The 18,938-nt window shown below is 39.4% G+C and overlaps 3 protein-coding genes across 11 annotated transcripts; 2 read left to right on the top strand and 1 right to left on the bottom strand.

Annotated features, from left to right (window-relative positions):
- Positions 1-26: 26 nt before the first annotated feature.
- On the top strand, positions 27-3,878 carry LOC117643691 (ubiquitin carboxyl-terminal hydrolase MINDY-3 homolog). Of its 2 annotated transcripts, XR_004587639.1 has the most exons (10): positions 27-258; positions 606-739; positions 844-1,127; positions 1,209-1,323; positions 1,441-1,594; positions 1,682-1,819; positions 1,939-2,098; positions 2,408-2,567; positions 2,652-2,903; positions 3,033-3,878. XR_004587639.1 is itself a non-coding variant. In XM_034382731.1 (9 exons), exons 1-9 carry the CDS (start codon positions 147-149, stop codon positions 2,796-2,798), a joined length of 1,404 nt encoding a protein of 467 aa, XP_034238622.1. In that variant the 5' UTR covers positions 27-146; the 3' UTR covers positions 2,799-3,878. The 2 variants fall into 2 exon arrangements, 1 of the variants encoding a protein (XP_034238622.1); XM_034382731.1 differs by having other exon boundaries at positions 2,652-3,878.
- Positions 3,879-4,360: 482 nt separating this feature from the next.
- LOC117643687 (activated Cdc42 kinase-like) lies at positions 4,361-14,056 on the top strand. Of its 6 annotated transcripts, none has more exons than XM_034382724.1 (23): positions 4,364-4,569; positions 4,970-5,069; positions 5,163-5,300; positions 5,398-5,589; positions 5,688-5,837; positions 5,925-6,073; positions 6,145-6,285; positions 6,358-6,517; positions 6,600-6,716; positions 6,790-6,899; positions 6,995-7,134; positions 7,213-7,349; positions 7,425-7,551; positions 7,648-8,138; positions 8,220-8,402; positions 8,480-8,644; positions 8,849-9,115; positions 11,105-11,266; positions 11,375-11,463; positions 11,547-11,608; positions 11,706-11,883; positions 11,981-12,272; positions 12,354-14,056. In XM_034382724.1, exons 2-23 carry the CDS (start codon positions 4,980-4,982, stop codon positions 12,561-12,563), a joined length of 3,750 nt encoding a protein of 1,249 aa, XP_034238615.1. In that variant the 5' UTR covers positions 4,364-4,569; positions 4,970-4,979; the 3' UTR covers positions 12,564-14,056. The 6 variants fall into 6 exon arrangements, with proteins under 6 accessions (XP_034238612.1, XP_034238610.1, XP_034238613.1 ...); XM_034382723.1 differs by having other exon boundaries at positions 4,365-4,569; positions 11,703-11,883; XM_034382725.1 differs by lacking the exon at positions 8,480-8,644 and having other exon boundaries at positions 4,365-4,569; positions 11,703-11,883.
- Positions 14,026-18,137, bottom strand: LOC117643688 (probable cleavage and polyadenylation specificity factor subunit 2). Of its 3 annotated transcripts, none has more exons than XM_034382729.1 (16): positions 17,915-18,137; positions 17,566-17,730; positions 17,323-17,482; positions 17,125-17,230; positions 16,786-17,031; positions 16,520-16,707; positions 16,317-16,439; positions 16,138-16,238; positions 15,895-16,053; positions 15,622-15,816; positions 15,456-15,541; positions 15,078-15,355; positions 14,818-14,983; positions 14,690-14,739; positions 14,454-14,591; positions 14,290-14,382 (listed from the first exon to the last, which is right to left on the bottom strand). In XM_034382729.1, the coding sequence occupies exons 2-16, from the start codon at positions 17,718-17,720 to the stop codon at positions 14,290-14,292; spliced, it is 2,244 nt and encodes a 747-aa protein (XP_034238620.1). In that variant the 5' UTR covers positions 17,721-17,730; positions 17,915-18,137. The 3 variants fall into 3 exon arrangements, with proteins under 3 accessions (XP_034238619.1, XP_034238620.1, XP_034238618.1); XM_034382727.1 differs by having other exon boundaries at positions 17,945-18,136; XM_034382728.1 differs by lacking the exon at positions 17,915-18,137 and having other exon boundaries at positions 14,026-14,382; positions 17,566-17,720.
- Positions 18,138-18,938: the final 801 nt, after the last annotated feature.

The raw sequence follows: 18,938 nt of genomic DNA on the forward strand, positions 1-18,938 counted from the left end.
CCTCCCCTCTCCTGCTCTCCACCCTTCACTCACCGCCCTCCAGATGAAACAAGGCGTCGGTAAAATGTCGTAGTAAACAAATATGACAGTTGTTGTAGTTTTTGAGTTATAAAATTGTTATTCATTATTTTAACAATTTTACTCTTATGAAAATGGAGAAAGAGGCCACGCCGTTAGTTTGTAAGGAAGTCCTAGATATTAGTAATATCCTTTGGGGACCATCAGTAAAGATAGATGTATTCAGGAGATGGGCACAAGGTGAGCTATCTAGGGCAATGATACGAGAATATTATATTGAGAAAATGTACTATTTTATCATCCTAATATTAAACAAAAAAACTCGATTTTAGTTTCTTTTACCTATTTCTATATGCCATGCCTTGACAAGTGGTGTAACGAGTTGTAATTTTAGAACTTTGCTCCCTAACCTTGCTCGGATGTAGTCTCTGTTTTCTTTGCTCAACAACCTTTCCCCTTTTGAAATGCACTCTCACTTTTGATGAATTTCTTTAATTTTCATCGAGACAGATGTTTCATTCTCTGTATTTGTACATGTAATCTTCATCTGAACTCCTTAATTCATATCATTCTTTCCCCATTCTTAGGTTTCCATTTCAGTAATGAAGAACCCACAGCACTTTTACAGTGTGAAGGAGGACCCTGTGCAGTCCTTGCCCCAGTTCAAGCCTTTATAGTCAAAACTCTACTAGAGTCTGATTCAATTGCTGAGTGGAGGCAGGTATGGAAATTTCAGACAGTTTTGTATGTTGTAATCTGATTATTGTACCGCTATACTCTGTTCATAAAACATCGACTGAGTTAAAGTTTTGTTTTGCTCTATAGGCAGGTTCTGATAGCTGTAGCAAACTGCTGGTAAAGGCAGTTTGCGACATTTTAAGTCAAGTGAAAGAAGAACCAGATTGCAGATATCAATTAGTTGAGCTTCAAGTTGTCAAGGAAAGTTCTGATCCAGACACAATCGGCTCCCAACCAAACACCACTACTTCAAGTTCTAGCTTGATTAATGGACTATCAAATGAAGTTAGCAAGGATGATATTCAGCTCATTGAATCGTCAATCAGCTTAAGACAAAACCTGTCACCTGATGAGTTCCACTCTCAATTGAAGTTTGTATTTGATGTTGTTAATCTTGTTAGATGTTTATATTCTCTGCTTAATTTTGATGTATGTTTCCCTTTTCCCTATAGAGTTTTAACTGTAGACAGTATTGAAGCTGTGGAACACTTTTACAATGAAAGAATAAGTATGCTACAAAACACTTACGGAGTATTACTTTTATTGTATGCAGTTATTTGTTCAAAGGTATGTGTAAGCTTATATTGTGTTTTATTTGCTGATTGCATGTCAAATATTTTATTTGAATTATTCTGAACATTATTATTTACAGTACGTCAAATTGTTTTTGTTTGTTATTTGCAGGGCATTGATCAAATTCATGAAGAAATGTCTGATCCAAATGAATCTCTTATTGATGTCGTTCATGGCTATGGGAACCAGTCTCTCATCAACTTAATGTTAACTGGCCGAGCAGTTGGGCATGTATGGGATCATGAGCAGGATGTTGGAGGCCTTAGTAAGTTTGCTTTTTTCATCATTATTCCATCCTATTTAGAAGCTAAGGATCAGCTTGACATTACAGTTTTTCTGATATTTGTTCCAGAGTTGCGAGGCTTAATCAAGCAAAATGATGTAGGCTTTTTAGCTTTGTTAGAACACTTGCGCTATTGTGAAGTTGGGTCCTTTTTCAAGAATCCCAAACATCCAGTTTGGGTCCTGGGCAGCGAAACACATTTAACTGGTAAAAGAAACTGTTACTCTCATCCAAACTTAAATTTACTTGTAATTTTAAAAAAACCAACAAAAAAACAAAAAACAAACTTGTAACTGTTGGTAATTCCAAATTTTGTTGTATTTCAGTCCTATTTTCTTGGGAGAAGAGCTTAGTTAGTCCGGAAACAGCTGGTGAAGTAGCTCGCCGCGTTTTCAAGCGTTATGACCCTGATGGAAATAATTTCATTCAATCTTCATCCCTTCAAGATGTTTTACGTGACTTGGATTTAGTCTCTGAAACAGAATAGTAAGTATAGCAATGTGCTTGGTTTCTTACAGGCTTGATTCGTTATCACACTTTCTTCCTTTCTTTTGAGGCTTCTTTTCTTTTTCACTAATTACCTCACCCTCAGTAACGTTCACTGATTCTCTGTACTCTTGACCCTAACCTATCCTCCCTTTCCTAGCCCAGTGAATGGTTGGAGTGTACAACATCAGTTGGTGACAATCATAGACATCCATATTTTCCAGTTTTTTTCTTAGGGGCCACCAAAAAATTTTCCTTATCAGCAACACCAGCATCACAATAGTTTCATTTTTATTTTTTTCCCCCCAGTGTTGACATTATGCGTCGGAAATTAGATCCAGAGGGCCTAGGAATTATCTTGTTGTTGGCATTTATGGATGAATTCTATGCCGATGAGAGGAAGACCACTCCTGATGTCTTCACTCTGTTTCATTACAATGGTCTACCTCATTCATGCCCAGATGGTCGAGTAAGTGTGCCTAATGTTTCCACTTTGTCTTGAGTTACATTATCATACTCATAAGATTGTTATATGTTCGATTTTTTTTCTCAGGTTGTGTACCAAGAAGGCTCTGCTATCCTTCTTGAGACTGATGTACAATCAATATTGGAAAGCAATCCTATACAGACTGTTCTACAAACTAAATGGCGAAATATTGAAGTCAATTGGAAATCAGGTGTCTCTCCATCATTGAATTAGTAAATTGCCTCACCTCATTATGGTTTTCTCTTGGCCAAAGGCTGCATGAAACAAAATATGCAAATGAGAAGACAACCGTGTGTCAGTGCACACAAGAATGAACAAGTAATTGGAACTGAATTAAATTTTCATTGCGACAGAGTATTTTTTCAGTTAAGAACTGATTTGAAGGATGATTATTTGTATTTGGTGATGAAATGGGAAGTGATGTATGTGTGTCTTCATGACTTGCAGGTAAATGAAGGGACAACTTAAACACAGGGTGACATTGACACGTCTTTTTATGACTCCATTGTGGCAAGACCACCAATTGAACTTCAGCAATTCTAAAGTTTCTATAATTGGTGCCTTTTTCAGATAAATGTATGTCTAATTTCTAAATGATTAGGTAGAAATGTTGTACGTTTACTTAGGATGGATTTTCACTGGAAACCATGATTTTCTCCATAGCAAAGAACCACAGTGATAATGCTAATGCAATGGTAACATTTTGAATAAATTGAAATATTGATTGAATAGAAATCATATGAAGAGGCTGTTTCTTTATGAACAATTTGGTTGTCTGCTTAAATTTACTGTGGAAATTTGTTTGAAGTCTTCAGTACTTAAAGTAGTACCTCTAGGAGTGAAATCACCCCAAGCTGTGTGCATGGCTATCTTTATTATGTTTATTAGATTCAACCCTGTTCCTGCTCTTTAAAATTTATCTTAGAAATTTCCAGCTCAGCTGTAAATTTTTAGGGGATCATTTGTGACAAGTTAACAGTGTTTGGCTAGATGTTTTAATTTTGTTTTCTGGTCAGGAAAAGATCTCTGAAATGAATTGTTTTTTTGTTTGTTTTTTATTGTCACTTTGGTTGGCTGTTAGTACATAGTTCTCTTCTGTTTTTTTTTCTGGTGCATGTGGAATATTAAGAAAACTGTACATTCATGTATTTGTCAATCTTGTGTCACAATAATTTCATCATACGTCTTTTTTTTCTTGCTCATGCAGTCAAATTGTACTAACTTATTGTTTACTTATTCAAGTGAATTTTTATAGTATATTTTTAAAATAAAGAACCAAATATTCTGCCTGAAGTCTTTAATTACATGTGGTAGGCTCTAGCATATCAAAATGCTCTTCCTGTCCGCATAGCTAATAACCATTGCTTGGCCACACACACTCACCGACATGAGTTTTGTCCAAACGTTTTTGACCTTGAACAGAATGAAAGTGACAGAGATAAATACTAGCTAGTATTTATCTCTGAAAGCGATCTAATACCACATCTGTAGTCGGCAGCCTCAGCCGATGGATCCGCCCGGCAGCAGGGAATTCCGCTCCGTGCAGCGGAACGACTTCAGACACAACATTTTCGCTAGGTTATGATTCATCCATAACTCATTATTTCGAAAGACTCTAGTACGCAGAGTAAAAATTTCTCGTTTTTTTTACCGTTGCTTCTTCTTTAAGTTTACGAAAGAAACAAAAACGCAGCCCTTTTCTGGACATCTCCGGAACTGTGTAGAGCAAGCCACTATTGCCAGTCACCAAAACTTACTGCATATAAGCAGTTGCAATAAGTGCGTTGCAGCGGTTGCAGTTGCAGCAGTAGCAGCAGCAAGTTAGTTGACAAGATCGAGATCGAAGGAATTCGCAAATAGCGTTCGCGTTGTCTTAGACTTTCGCATCCAGCAATAATGTAGTGCTAACTTCAATCATTGTACCTGCGGGTTACGAATTTCCTCTCTGTCATTAGAGAGAGCTACAACTTCGTTGTTTTCACTCGTAAGTAGCAGACAGGTGAGAGTGTTTGGGTTCATGTTTCTCACCTGTGGTCCACTGTGAACTTTAGCACCGACCTAAATTTAGTACGGAGCGCACATTTCTAGTGCGCTTTTCTTTCTATGAAGATTTCTGCGCCGCGCTTTTTATTTCGTATTACATTGTCTCAACCGACACCAAGATGTTTTAATGACTAGAGGTTATTGCCCCACCCTATGTTTGAAACTTTCTATATTTACTACTTGGTGATATGCCTTTTTCATCGATGTTTGCAAGATTTGATGTGCCGAGCCAGTTAATGCCTTTGATAACAAATTATTTGTATTAATGAAGCCATTAAAGTTAAGAAATTTGTATCCAAAGTATATTCTTACAATTTTTTTTGTTCGTACGGGGCTTTCAGGTACACTACAATGACGACTACTCGGGGTCCAGGATTATACGAATTCCTTATAGAAGCGGAGCTGCAACAGTATTATTCAGGGATTAAAAATGATCTGAAGGTATTTTCCATACGTCAACTGATTTTGTCTGTTAACTAAAATTTCATGATGCTTAGTCAATTGAGTTATTCCATGCTCTTACTTAATTCTCAGGTTCAGAATGTGTCACAGCTAAAATATGTCACAGAGGAGGATCTTCAACAGATTGGCATGACCAAACCAGAAATGCGGAGGTTGAAAAAGTTTTTTCAACGGCACTTCCCTCAAAACTACATATCCAAACTAAAGAAGGTAATTTAAAATTGAATATGTCTCCTGTTCTGTTAGAAGTACTAAACTAAATTTTGCGAAAGGGCTGATGTCATATTTTGCTGTAACTTGATTTCAGATGATTCGTCCCAAGAAGGAAGAACCTTGTAGTATGCAGTCTCTTCTCCCTGATGATAACACTGAGAAGCCAGCCATTCGTGTGCCAAACAAGCATATCATACCTGCTGAAGCCATTATTGTCAATAAAGAACTGGGAGCTGGGGAGTTTGGAGTTGTGCAGCAAGGTGTATGGACTAATGACCGTGATAGGGTAGGTGTTCAGCCTGTGCTGTTTTTATAACTAAGCCTTTTTTCTGAATAATTGCAAAGTAACCTTTCAATAATACTTGTAAAATTTGCTGCTTTTAGATCCAGGTGGCCATTAAGTGCCTCAGTCGTGAACGTATGCAAAATAACCCAATAGAGTTTCTGAAGGAAGCTGCCATTATGCATGGCATAGACCATGAACACATTGTTCGTCTGTATGGTGTTGTTCTTGACACAAGTGCTCTTATGCTGGTGTGTATGCAAAGTGAAAAATTGTGAAATTGTGAAATGAAAAATTGTTTCTTGGCAACTAATTATATGTCACATTTATAATTTTAGGTCACAGAACTTGCTCCCTTAAGATCATTACTGGAATGTCTGAAAGAACCTTCATTGAGGGCTAGCTTTCCAGTTCTTTCCCTGTGTGATTTTGCTATTCAAGTCTGTGATGGGATGCAGTACTTGGAGACAAAGAGACTTATACACAGGTTAATTTTGATACACTTCTGTTCTCATCAATCTTTAATGGTTTTTACTTAACTTGCTTTGATTTTCTCAGGGATCTGGCTGCACGGAATATTTTGGTTTTCTCTAAAAACAAAGTGAAGATCTCTGATTTTGGACTGTCACGAGCCTTGGGTGTCGGAAAAGACTACTATCAGACTAACTTTAATGTTAACTTGAAGCTACCGATTGCATGGTAAGTACTCTTAAAATTTTTTTACCTTTTAATCAATGTCAAGCAATATTTATCATGAGACGGACGTTTTAGGTGTGCACCAGAATGTATAAGCTACCTTCGATTTACTTCGGCTTCTGATGTTTGGGCTTATGGGGTCACCCTGTGGGAAATGTTCAGCTATGGCTTTCAACCTTGGGCTGCTCTCACTGGTCACCAAATTTTGGAGGCAATAGATGAGCCTAATTTTCAGGTATTGTACTTAAATTTAACACCGGCTTTTTATTTATGAGGATTTCTTGATAAAATTTTTCAACAATTGGTTTAATTTTCAGCGCTTAGAACAACCTGAATGTTGTCCGAAGGAGTATTACAGTGTCATGTTAAAATGTTGGCAACATGATCCATCAAAGAGACCCAGATTTTGTGATCTTATGGACATTTTACCCGAAGTATGTTGTTTTTCAACTTATAAGCAAATCAGAAAGATGTTGCATTGTTCTTACATTGTGTTTTTTTTTATAGTGCAAACCAGAACAAGTTCAAGCTGTTCATGATGCTCTTGGCGAAGGTCAGTTTCGCCGCGAGCAACTTCTGTATCGTGTTGGAGATGTCATCACTGTGATAGACAAACTGTAAATACCTTATACATACTTCATTGTTCTCTTGTTCTTCTTTAAGACTGCTCATGCATGTGTCTTTTTATCATTGACTGAAATGTTTTTTTCAGACCACTTCCCGCTGTGACAAATGTATGGAAGGGTGTCTTAAGTAATGGGAAAACTGGTCTGTTTAACCCAGCTCACACTGTAGCTTACATTGGAAATAACTTGCCTGCTGCTAATATGCCTGGAGAATTTACTCGTGGAGGTAATGCACTCTCATTTTAAGATGTATGTAGTTAATGCAAATTTTGAAAGATAGCTTATATAAAATGTGTGATCTCAGATGGCAGAAATACATTTTCATCAAGGCGTCGTCTCCGACCAGAAATGATATCAAGACCCCAGGGAGACCTTCAGCATTGTGGACATGTTGGACGTGATGGAGCCTACTTTGGTGACATATCATTCATGGGAGGGAAGGTAACAAAAACTACTTCAGTAGATGTGTGTTTCTTATGTTTTATGTGCAGTCTCAATGTTGTTTTTAACTTGTAGCAATACAGCACATTGCCTCGCCAAGTGGTGACCCCATACAAACCTCAAGAGGACACTGGTTGTGACACTTCAGATGTCACTGATCGCGCTCCTCTTCTCAAAAGCCATGGACATGGTCCTCAAGGAGGTATACCATTAGCAGCCTTTGCTTTAATATTTTTTTTGGTAAATTTGTGAAATTTATGACAAGCTTTTTTTTTTTTAATTTTGTTCCAAACTTCAGATGGGAGCTGGTCTGATTTCCCAGACTCAGAAGATGTTCCACCGATGTCCAAGCATTTGGCTAAATATTCTCCACCCAAAATCTCTCATCCAGTTCAAACCCCTGTACAAAGTGGTTTGCAGTCTTTTGCATATGAATCCTCTTTGTCTAGTTCCCCTCCTGCTGCTAACACAGATCAATTCGGTGCGCTTCACAAATCAGATCATGCCAGCAATCAACATTCTAACCAAATGATATCTGTGAGCAGTGGTGGGCCAAACATTTCTCATTATGGCTCTAAGCAAACTGCCCATCACAGAGCACATAATGGAACTCACAATCGATCCACCAATAAAGTCCACAGTGAAAATACCAATGGTATTCAAAATAGTGCCAAATTACAGAAAGGTCATGGTAGCAGCTCGCACCATGGGTCAAATCAATCTGGACAGAATATGGCACATGAATATCACGAAATATCTGATGAAGAAGAAGCTGTTGTAAATCTGGATGTTAGTGTTTCTCCTCGATAAGATGACATAAGCTATTATTTTCTTGCGTCGTTAATAATAATATTATTATATTCATTTCAGAAAACTTATGAACTTGGCAGCCTTCTCACTGAAATGGAATCTGCTTTTCCATCATTGGGTAGTTCTCCTCTTCCTTCTTCTTCCCAACCTCCACCATCACCTTTAGATGAAGACATCAACTTCCGCAACGAACAGCGGGAAATAGCTGCAAAATGGACAAGTGGACGCAAAAAACAAGCAACAGTAAGTACCAAAGGTTTAAAGACAGAGGCAGGTGGGCAGCAGCTGCAGTGGTTTTGAAGGAATTGTGGGTTCTACAGCTCAAGCAGCCATTTGCAACTGAGAATCGAAGATCTGTGGGCGGTTTTGCACCTGGAAAACTTCATGTTTCATCGGGGAAACTGCGTTTTGCTGCAAGTAGACTTTGTTTTTCAAACAGAAGACAGCGGTTTGGAGTTGAAAAAAAATTGAACCGAAATTTGCGGGTAAGTGTCGCACATGCAACCTGCTCTCTGCCCACCTTCCTCTGCGCCTTCCCTCTGCAATGTGTTAGGCCAATACTGGGATATTTCTTCTATTGCTTGTCAAAATGCACTTTTTTTTAGTTTTTATCATTTTGTTTCTTCATGAATTGTCTCATTTATTTCAAATTATTTGAGCAATGCTATGATTTATGATTTGTTGCACAGGTCAAACCTATATCTGCATCAGATGAGAGAACTCTGGATTCAGCAATCGCTATGGTCAATGAAATTGCTGCACGGTCTATGGAGGGAAGTGGCCATGGTGACGATTCTCCGAAAACTCCAGCCTCACCCAACAAACGCAAATTCTCTTTTCGTTTTCCTCCCTCGCATACCACTACGTCACATACTCGTCACGCTAGTCTTTCAAGAGGTTCTAGTGATGAACGTAGAAACTTCACAGCAGAAGCTGCGTCCATTCCAGACATGCAGGTAGTGGTCTTACATTGTTTATTTTCTCTTCTGGTGATGGTGGCTCTAATCCTTTGTTACTCTGGTTCTATCCCTGACCCTCCTTTTTTTTCTCTCTTGTTTTTTTTTTTTTTTTTTTTAATATTTTTAGTCTGGTTTATGTAGAAGCTTACTCTCTCTCCCTTGCACTCCTCCCCCTTCTCTGGATGCGAGTCTGGAATCATTAATGGCAAACAGCCCTATTCCATTACGTTTACCTCTTTGGGACCGTGCTTCAGCTGAATTCTATTTTGCTAGATCACGCGATTTATTAACTAAGTGCCCTCCATACATGAAAGGTCACAGCCACCTGTCCCGATCCCGATATCAGAATCAGAATGAACGAGGGGGTCACTTGATGAGAGCAGGATCAGTTGGCAGTGAAGGCCGCTCCAAGCAGCTGAGTAAGAACGTCTCTGATGGCCGAATTTCAGAACACTGTGATCGTATATCTTTGTGCTCTTTGGGTTCAAGTCCTCCCATTGGCACTGGTTCCTTAACTGAGCTGATTCAGAAGTATGGTTCTCCTCCGAAAGAGAATGGGCACAGCAAAGTTGGGAGGAGCCTAACTGAGCTGATGCAGCGGTATGGCTCACCGCCCAAGGACTCATTCTACAAGTCTGGCTCAGGGAAGCACTCCGTTCAAGCACGATTCTCTGTTGGAAGTCCTGTGAAAAGCTTTGCTGCTCTGTACAAGGGGACCGCGGTCAGGAGCCCACCTCGCGAGCGTGATTCCGGGGCTGTCGGTTATTCCAACGGTCACTCCAACGGTCACTCCAATGGTCACTCCAATGGTCACTCCAACGGTCACTCCAACGGTCACTCCAACGGTCACTCCAACGGTCACTCCAACGGTCACTCCAACGGTCACTCCAATGGTCACTCCAACGGTAACTCTAACGGCCACTCAAATCACTCCTCTGGCTTCGGCGGGGCTTATGGACAGGACATGGTGGGGGCGGGGTCGGCCAAGCAAAGGATGTCTCTGCCTGCCTCGGTGCCTGTGCCTAAGATCCACCTTAGCTTTGCGGTGTCTGAGGACAGCAGCGACTCGCTGTCGTCGTCCGAAGAGGAGGAGGACATCTCTCGTCGGAGCCGGAGGACCAAAGTGAGGCGACAGTCCAAAGCCCGTTCGGCGGCTGCGGCCAGTGCTGCCGCGTGCAGTTCCGATTCGAGTCCTGACTTGGGCAACAGCAACGGTGGCGTCGGGAGTTCCTTGAGGAGTGTCCTCGCGGACGTAGTCGCCGGCCTGTGGGCTGGCAGATCGCCCCCGCCGGCGTCGTCCTTCCTCCACTCCCTGTCGCCTCCCTACCCGGGCCATGGCGGTGTCGGCATTTCGGACACCTCCTCGGAGTCGGAGAACCTCGACCTGTCGGAGTACCCGGAGTTCGCTCGTGACTTCCTCACCTTTCCTCCCAGTCCCGCCCCTAGTCCCACTGCCTGAGGCCTGATGCTGCCAAGGGGCGTGTCCTGTCTTTTGGAAGCCCTTGCTTGTTTTGTAATTCGATTAATCATAGCGTAAGTCTGATTAGGCATAGGACTTTGAGACTGAATGAAGACTTTATGTAGCTTTTTCATTCATTACCAGTAATGCTCAAAATGTAGTTAAATTGTGTACCCTGATTGTGTTTTAAAGGGGCTCCTACTTTCCTATGTCATTTTTTTGTGGACATGTTTGTTCCATCCACATATCATGTACCTTTATTCCAATTACATTCCCTTTTCCCCCTGGACTCTGATTGATTCAGACTTGCAGACTTTATTATTTTCTGAATATTTAATTTCTGTTGTACTAATTTTTTTCTACACTCTATGTTCTGTTTCTTTCTCTATCTTAACAAATTTTCTTATTTTTTTTAAAAAAGTTGATTTTTTCTGTATTTTATTATTTGTTTCTTTTGTTTTCACTTTTGGTTTTGTTTTTTATTGTTTTCTGCCTGTCCTTTCCCCACCCTCATTTCTACCCTGTAGTCAACACTCAGTGCAGAAGCCAAAGCTGTATACAGCAGTCTTGTAGAAAATGCAGCAGATGAAGCTGCTGGAGTTGGGGTTGCCTCTGCGGAAAACAATCCTCTTCGTATGTTGCGTTCTGTCCCGGTCGTTCGTCCCAGAGTTCGAGGCAATAAACATCAGGTGTGTGGATTCACATCAGTTTGTACTTTAACCATCTGTTGTCTTGAGGTGTTTTTCTTTTTGTCTAATTCTATTCCTTTTTAATTTTGTTTGTCGCGTCCAATGAAGAACAATGAGGGAGCATCAGTTGAGACTTTGGGCTCAATTCGCTCGCTTCAACGATCCAAAGTGCCTCCTCCCCTCCCTCCTATTGGATGGTGACTAGAATTTCAGTACCTTATCTTGTTCTTCATGCATTCCACTCTTGTGTCTTATAATTCTATTTTTCATCACCTTTCAGTGGTAGCACATTTGAAGAGGCAGAATGTGAAATTGATCATCAAGAAACTGCAGAGCAGCGAGGTTTGTACTTCATTCTACAAATATCCTCAATTGCTTTTCTACTATTTTTCTTTGGACTTATGAACATGTTTTGACTAAATTTTTGTTTGAACAGCAGAAGATAATCCAATTCCACTCCCTCCCAGAGATCGCACTAGACCTCAAACTTCAAGTAGCAAAGCTCGACATCAAAGAAAGCATCCTCTTATAATTCCAGCTAATGGGATGTCCAGAGCACTAGCCATGGCATCAAGGGAAACACAGTCTTCTGATCAGGCAGATCAAAGTCATGCAGGGTAAATGCTTATCCTGAAAAAGATCTTAATTTTGCTATTGATTGTTTCCTTAAAAAACAAAATTTGATTGACACTTTATTTGATGCTCTCCCCTCAGGTCACATGATGATAGCTACGATGAAAGACTAGCGTGTGAAATTGACAGGCTGGATGACTTGGAAATCGATGCGACTGATGGAGCACATGAAGAAGCAAGTCTTGTTACTCTCGACAGTGGTATGGGGAACCTTACAGTAGGGGACCCTGTCTTTCGTTTGTCTGATCATGTGTCATGTGAAGATTTGTTGGAGTTTGCTTGTGATGGCCCCAATTCACGACGCACTCGGGGCAAAGCACGCGGTGTCGACTCTGACGAAGTTCGAATCATGGGGAAGGTCTTAGGGAACAATGTAAGAATAAAATTATTAAATCCCTTTGAGTAGGGTTGCCTTTTTGTGCATAACTAATTATGTTCAAACTGTGTTTGACAGGTTCATGTAGATGCGTGCCTCAATGCACTAAATGCTGCTGACTGGGATGTTCATCGTGCCATAAAACTTGTCAGACTTCAGGCACTGCTGCAGTCATCACTTGATTTAGCTGATTGTGGACAAGCATTGGACAGTTGTGGTTGGGATGTGGCAAGAGCTGCAAGTTGGCTCCTTGCTAACTCTGATGTTGGAGAAACTACTCATGTTTAGGAATCTTAAGGTCCCTCTGTTCTTTGTCTAGAGATGAAATAGTTTTATTGAGAATGGTGTTCAGATGAACTGGTTTCAGTTTGTACCAAGTAGATCTAGTTTGTACAATGATACCCCAACCCCCACCAATCCCAGTGATTTTTAATTTTTTTAAATTTGGACGTAGTTTGAGGGTATGGAATACACAGGGCAGATTAGTATGAAATTAATTTTGTGTGAATATTTTGTCACGTTTTAAATCATGAGACAAGGGCGGCCTTTGTCTTATGCCTAAATGCATTTATATTTATATAGTCAGTTTTAATTATATTTTTCCTTGTTTTCTTGTGTGATAAAAGCGATATTCTTTTCTTTTAACAATGATTGTTATGATTTTATTCAAGAGATTTTTGAGGATATTATAAGTGATATCATGTGAAGACCTACCAAAGTTACCTTTGTATTTTAATTAATTTCTTTTATTTGGGCTTTTTATGTTGTTTTATCCCTTTCCAGCAGTATTGTAATACTTCCAGGGTGCTTTGATTTCTTTTCCCAGTTGTAATCACAAACTAACCAATGACTCTTCTTTACTTACACATTTGTGTGAAGTTTGTGGTGGCTCTTTTTTATATTTGCATTATGTATTCAGGTGACAGTCTTCCCTAGCCTGTGTTTGGGAATAAGTCTGCTTTCTGAAGTCAAAGTTGTGTACCTGTTCATTTCATTCAACTGCCTTGATACATTTTGAAGACCTGTCTTCAGCCAAAATCTACAATGAACAAAAGTAATCTGGAGACTGCATAAAGACTGGTTTTCATTTTTTGTTTTTGTATTTTCTTAACAATTAAGCCACAATTTATTACTGATTCTGAGCATTAAGAAAATGTCTCATTCAACCCTATATCCTAGTAAAATAAGATTGTCTTTGCATTGTGCAATTCATACTCATGCTCACATTATGCATTTTTTGCATATTTTCCTGAGCTTGTGCAAATAATATAGGCTTAAGTTGGTGTTCAGCTGTTTGGTATGGTGCCTGTGCCAGTATTAATAGCTTTTGTGGAATCATTTACTGTCGTGTTTTAACAGGTTACATGCCTAACAAGTTTGGAGCTTGAAGAGGTTTGTCATGTGGTCATATTAGGTCTCTCATCTTCAATGTGGCCATACAAACATGTCCATCCATATTTTGTCTTACATATCCCTTAATGTTGTGCTGTGAAATTGGAGTAAACAGAACGCACAATTCTAGCTTGGGGCCATACCAGGCAGTACCATTTATTTTGTATACTCAACTTATCTTTGCTGATATATCAGTGCTTTAAACAGGTAGATAGGGCATTACAACGCGTCAAAAACAATGTATTCGTGCTTATCGCTGAAACATTATTCCTCTCCTCCATTTTGTTTGTACTTTTTGAAATGTTTTTGACTGTATTTTACCAGGAGTAATGAGAAAATGATCTGATTATATGTAAAATGTGCTCACAAATAAAAACTTCTGATACCAATTAGAATCTTTCATTGATGAACCTGCCTCCCCGCCGACGGCGGGAACTCTTTTGCATCCTAGGTAAAGCTAGCCCTAGACAGAGCAGCGTCACCAAAGTAGGCCAAGAAGGTTGTTTCCAATTTTTAAAAAGTCTCAAATTTATTCTAGACCTAAACACTGCTATACACAAGGATATAGAAAAGAAAACCTCATATATTCACACAAAGAGAAAAATCAACAACAAAAGAAACATCACAGAATAGCATATTGTTCATACAATAGGTCCCTGACCATGTAGTATTCGTCAGATAGACAGCCTTCCAATGTAACATGGCCTGCTTCAACCTGAAGGAAAAGAATTTGGAATGAACACTAGTTCAAATCAGAAAAACACTGCCACAAAATCTTTGAGTTACCTTTCGAACTGCAATAGTATTGTTAAAACACCATAAGACACCACCAGAAAACTCTGAAGGAATGCTATGTTTTAAAAGAACTTGTTTGAAGTCCGATAACTTCAGTTCATTGATAAGAACTGTATTGTGGCCTTGAACCTGTAAATGGGTAAAGATGTATAATCAATCATTTTAATTCTTAACTGAAAAAAAAAGTATAAAAATGTTGAAGTTTGGTGCTCTTATTCATTAAATACCTCATTCATAGAAACTGGTTCTAAGGTGAAAATTTCGTCTTCCATGCCATCTAAAATAAAGTACATATTAGTAAGTGACCTACAAAGAAATGAAGAATCTTTACCCAAAAAACAGAAGTCAACCTTACCCTTCAATAACTTGGCTTTTTCCTCATCATCATCCACATCCATTGAAGAACGTACGGCATCTCGGGTGACATCTCTACTCACAATTTGAGCATCAAGCCAAGCCAGCTCTGCATCCTTACCCCTTTTAAAATCAAGAGAGGTAACTAGGGCATCCGTTAATCGTACCTGAAAATTGGGAATGTATAAAGAAATGATTCAATTTTTCTCAAAAGAGGCCCTTCCCATTTTTAAAACTTAATTTCCTTATTCAATCCCATACCTGATAAATGTGAGTCTCTGTGGTGACATCAATGATATCTCCCAAACTAGGGGCGAATATTCTTGCATCAGTCCACTGTTGGCAATGCTGCATCATTGCACGTGTGCTGTCAGGTGTGCCTCTAACCAAAATTAATCGCCTAGGCCGTAGTTGGCCCAAAATTTTTTGTAATGATTCTCCATCAGATCTTCCTTCAAAGTCAATGAATTGAACTTGGGCAGCCACTCGGACTGTATGAGTTGCAGTGATACATTTAGTTGGAACTTCCTCAGGGGGATCTGAAAATAATAAGCCATGAAAATATAAGCACAAATTATGTAAGGTATTTGGGCTGAACTGCAACACATATATCTGTTGAGACATAAAATATCCATGTACCTGCTATGTCCATCTCTTTTAAAATAATGTTTTCCTTATCAGCTTCAACCTCATTTCCAGCATCTACTAGTTTATAGTCTTCTGGCCTAAAAGAAAAAAAAATAGAATAAGTATTTTAAAATTACTTCACTAAGCGAACTTATTACCATCACAGACGATCACAAACCTGATAAGCTCCCCATATTCATCATATTTCATTTTTTCTTCAAAAAATGGAAACAAAGGGTATTGCTTTTTAGAGCTTTTGAAAAATCCAGGATGTGACTTTGCTTCGTTTTTCACTAAGAGGTCATGTTTTCCCTTAGAAACAGCTGTGTGGTCCAGTTCATCTTCAGAATCAGAGCTCAGCTCAGGATCCACCCTGACAAAATGGCTGGTTAGATCAACAGTGCCAAAACAAACCCTCTGGAGCACTTGAATATGTAATTTAATTTGTTACCCCTTTTTCTTTTTAGTTGTTTCCTTCATTTCTCGTTCGCGTCTGTAATGCTCATCGAGCTCAGCTCCTTCTAAACGAACTCTCCTTTGCACTTCCAGCTGAAGAGTACAGCCAGAGCCATGTTCAATGAGCTCTCGTGCCAATGTGCCTGGGGATGTTCTACAAAGTTTTTCTTAATACGATGAGATCAACAGAAACTGAAGTGCATATGTGAGGTTTAGGATACAAATTACAGCAATTTACCTGCATGTCACAATAATACTATTCTGAGGATTGCCACACCATTGCAAAAAAAGCTCTCTAGAAAATCCGCATTCCATATCTGGCGTACTCGCCAACACCACCTACAGGTTCATTATAAATTAAGATGGTTGTAGGATATTAAGAAAACCAAAACAGATAGGAAATTTAAGAGTACTCACTTTGGGACTTGGTACTTTGTTCAGCTCTGCAATACTATGGCATAATTGAAGGTGCTTGAACTGAAAAGGGTTGTTGCGTGCCCCTTCAAATGACCTCATTAATTTGTCACTCATCCATTCAATCTAAATAAATAATATAAGTACTTTAAAATCTTTTTCAATCATTTTTAATCTTATGTATCAAAATTTTTTGTCTATATTACCTGACTTTTGGCAAATTCAACCACATTGTATGAAACATTATTCAAGAGTGCCAATGAATATGCAAGAAGTCCAGATTCTTTGTTACGCCAAAGTTGATCCAACATATGAGCTAATTCAAGAACACGCCCAGCAGTGTCAACAGCGACCAAAACATTTCCATTGTTTCGCAAAGTTTGAAGAATGTTGGCTGAAAATAGACAAAACTTTTAAAGACAGATCTAGGAGAAATGACTGACAATATTTCAATATTTAATGGAACACTAACTCATAAGCTTTTCATCTCTAGTTCTTCTCCTTGCTTGTTGATATGTTGCATTGAAAGCATCAGTGATAAAAAGTGATGGACGCTGCAACTTTTCAAGTTCACACCCATTAAGATGACGCTCTTTTTTGTGGTTGAAGTCTGTTGCATATATAATATCCTCCTCTCCAATTTTTACTATCTTCCATATTGTACCTCCAATCATGTGTCCAGCAGGTAATGGCGTGATAGTGAGTCCTAAACCCTTTCCTGCCGAAAATAAAACACAAAAGTGCAAAAGAGGAAATAAAAAATTGAGAGAACCTTGAAACCACACTCAACAAACTTTGCTGAGTTTTGTACCTTTCATTGAAATGCTCTGGTTGTACTTTAGCTGAACTATCTTGTCAAATGCAGCATCCACATCATCAAGCGTAAATAAGGAGAAATCAGAGTTATTGTGCCATGACTGAAACAGCAAGAGACAGGAATTATTGAAATCAACATTTAAAAATCTTGACTAACATGTAGCTAACAATGCCGCATTTTACAATAAGTTACCTGAAAGAGGTCATACATAAACATTTGGCCCATTTTGTAAACAGGGATGGTTGCATATATTGGACAACTTAAACCACACTTGCCAACCATGTAAGGTAGCGCACCTAAGTGCAATGGATCTGGATAGGTTAAGAGAACTGCATCAATTTGGCTGGAATATCTACAAAGCGAAAGAAAAGAAGACCATTAAAATATGGCATATAGAATGGAAAAGAAACCCTTCAAGGCGATAAATAAAGTTACCGGCGCAATTCTTTGATAAACTCCGGGTCAAATTTTTCGTTCCACCCACAATCTAGGAGGAACCTGAATTCATCAACTTGAAGTATATAGCACGGAGGAGATTCATCCATTGCCCCCGACACAGTATGGAGTTTTATAATTGATGTAGATGTCATGTTGAAGTACCTACAAAAAATTAACGTGTAGTTAGAATTCCACTGGTCGCTGATGTGCACAATTCAGGGCCGTAAAACAGATAGTATATTTCTTGATCAGAATAAATTTAAAAGGCATCTCTTAATTATGGCTTTGTAAGTGTAATCTCATTGAAAATGAAGCAAAATTGACAAATTTTACTAGGTTAACTGACTTTTATTTGGGTTTCAAAGGTAACAACTACCTAACGTTTCCTCTAAGCGGATGAAATATAGAAGAACAATCTTCGAGGTGCAATTTAAACGGAAAAGGGTTAAACTAAAGTCGAAGAAGCCGATGAAATCAAGTCATATCCACAACGCCGAACGAAAACAACCAACCGAGCAAGCGGCATGACGGATCAACGTCATTTGTTTTTTCGAGCCATGTTTACATCAGTTTTGCCACCGAAAGCAGCACCCCACGACCCTATCCGGCCAGCTGCTGGCTCTAAACACCCATACAATTGAATATCTTTTCTAAATAAGGTACTTTCTGTGCCTTCAACATTCAAGTGTGCAGTACAAAATCCCTGCTAAAGTAAGGCTTAAGAGACTCGTGACTCGCGGGGGTTCCCCAACCTGCCTTCCACTTCCCGGTCTTATTGCGGCGCGGTGTATTTGAAGGTTTCTTCGATCCGGACAGCACGAAACATATACTCGATGGTTTCAGATTTGTGTAAACTGTGTTCAACATCAACAGAAACGAGGCAACCTCTTCTGCTACCAATGTTGTATAATTGGCTATGTATTCAGTATTTACCAGGCGCGGTTTAAGGACCCTCCTGGGATGGGTCATACTTCCACGGAGGGTGACTGTCTCAAACAAGACACAGCCTGCATTTGAGGTTTGCATTCTGAGTCCCGGGTTTGTTGTAGTTGCTTACTCGAACGCTAAAGGTCTGCTGAGGCCTAACAGCGTTGATGATGAAGACAGGGGAGGCGATTGTGTATATTTTGCCTACCAACAGGGGCGCGTGATGCTGGTTGCCTATCAGGCGTTTAGGGAATCTCTCGAGGGAGAAGGGGGGGGGGGAATCGCCCCTTCCCTTAAACTGCGCCTGGTACTTACTGAGCCCCAAATAGCCAGAGGCTCCATTTGTTTTCTGAATTTGGCATCCAATAAGTTCCCAAAGATTTCCTCTCAATGAGCCTCTCCACGCTTTGACTGATGTGAACGGTGTGGTCTTTCTCAGGCCT

The sequence above is a fragment of the Thrips palmi genome, unplaced genomic scaffold (assembly GCF_012932325.1).
Source record: "Thrips palmi isolate BJ-2018 unplaced genomic scaffold, TpBJ-2018v1 HiC_scaffold_17, whole genome shotgun sequence".
Taxonomy (NCBI): domain Eukaryota; kingdom Metazoa; phylum Arthropoda; class Insecta; order Thysanoptera; family Thripidae; genus Thrips; species Thrips palmi.

Bases quoted from the DNA above. Each gene is read 5' to 3' on its own strand.
- LOC117643688 (XM_034382728.1), bottom strand. From the start codon at position 17,720: ATGACATCTACATCAATTATAAAACTCCATACTGTGTCGGGGGCAATG. The intron at 17,483-17,565 runs GTAACTTTATTT...TTCGCTTTGTAG, and splicing joins TTTATCAAAGAATTGCGCCG to ATATTCCAGCCAAATTGATG. The intron at 14,592-14,689 runs GTATTTAATGAA...ACCCATTTACAG, and splicing joins AACCAGTTTCTATGAATGAG to GTTCAAGGCCACAATACAGT.
- LOC117643691 (XM_034382731.1), top strand. From the start codon at position 147: ATGAAAATGGAGAAAGAGGCCACGCCGTTAGTTTGTAAGGAAGTCCTA. The intron at 1,820-1,938 runs GTAAAAGAAACT...GTTGTATTTCAG, and splicing joins CAGCGAAACACATTTAACTG to TCCTATTTTCTTGGGAGAAG. The intron at 2,568-2,651 runs GTAAGTGTGCCT...TTTTTTTCTCAG, and splicing joins ATTCATGCCCAGATGGTCGA to GTTGTGTACCAAGAAGGCTC.
- LOC117643687 (XM_034382721.1), top strand. From the start codon at position 4,980: ATGACGACTACTCGGGGTCCAGGATTATACGAATTCCTTATAGAAGCG. The intron at 6,717-6,789 runs GTATGTTGTTTT...TTTTTTTTATAG, and splicing joins TTATGGACATTTTACCCGAA to TGCAAACCAGAACAAGTTCA. The intron at 7,350-7,424 runs GTAACAAAAACT...TTTAACTTGTAG, and splicing joins TATCATTCATGGGAGGGAAG to CAATACAGCACATTGCCTCG.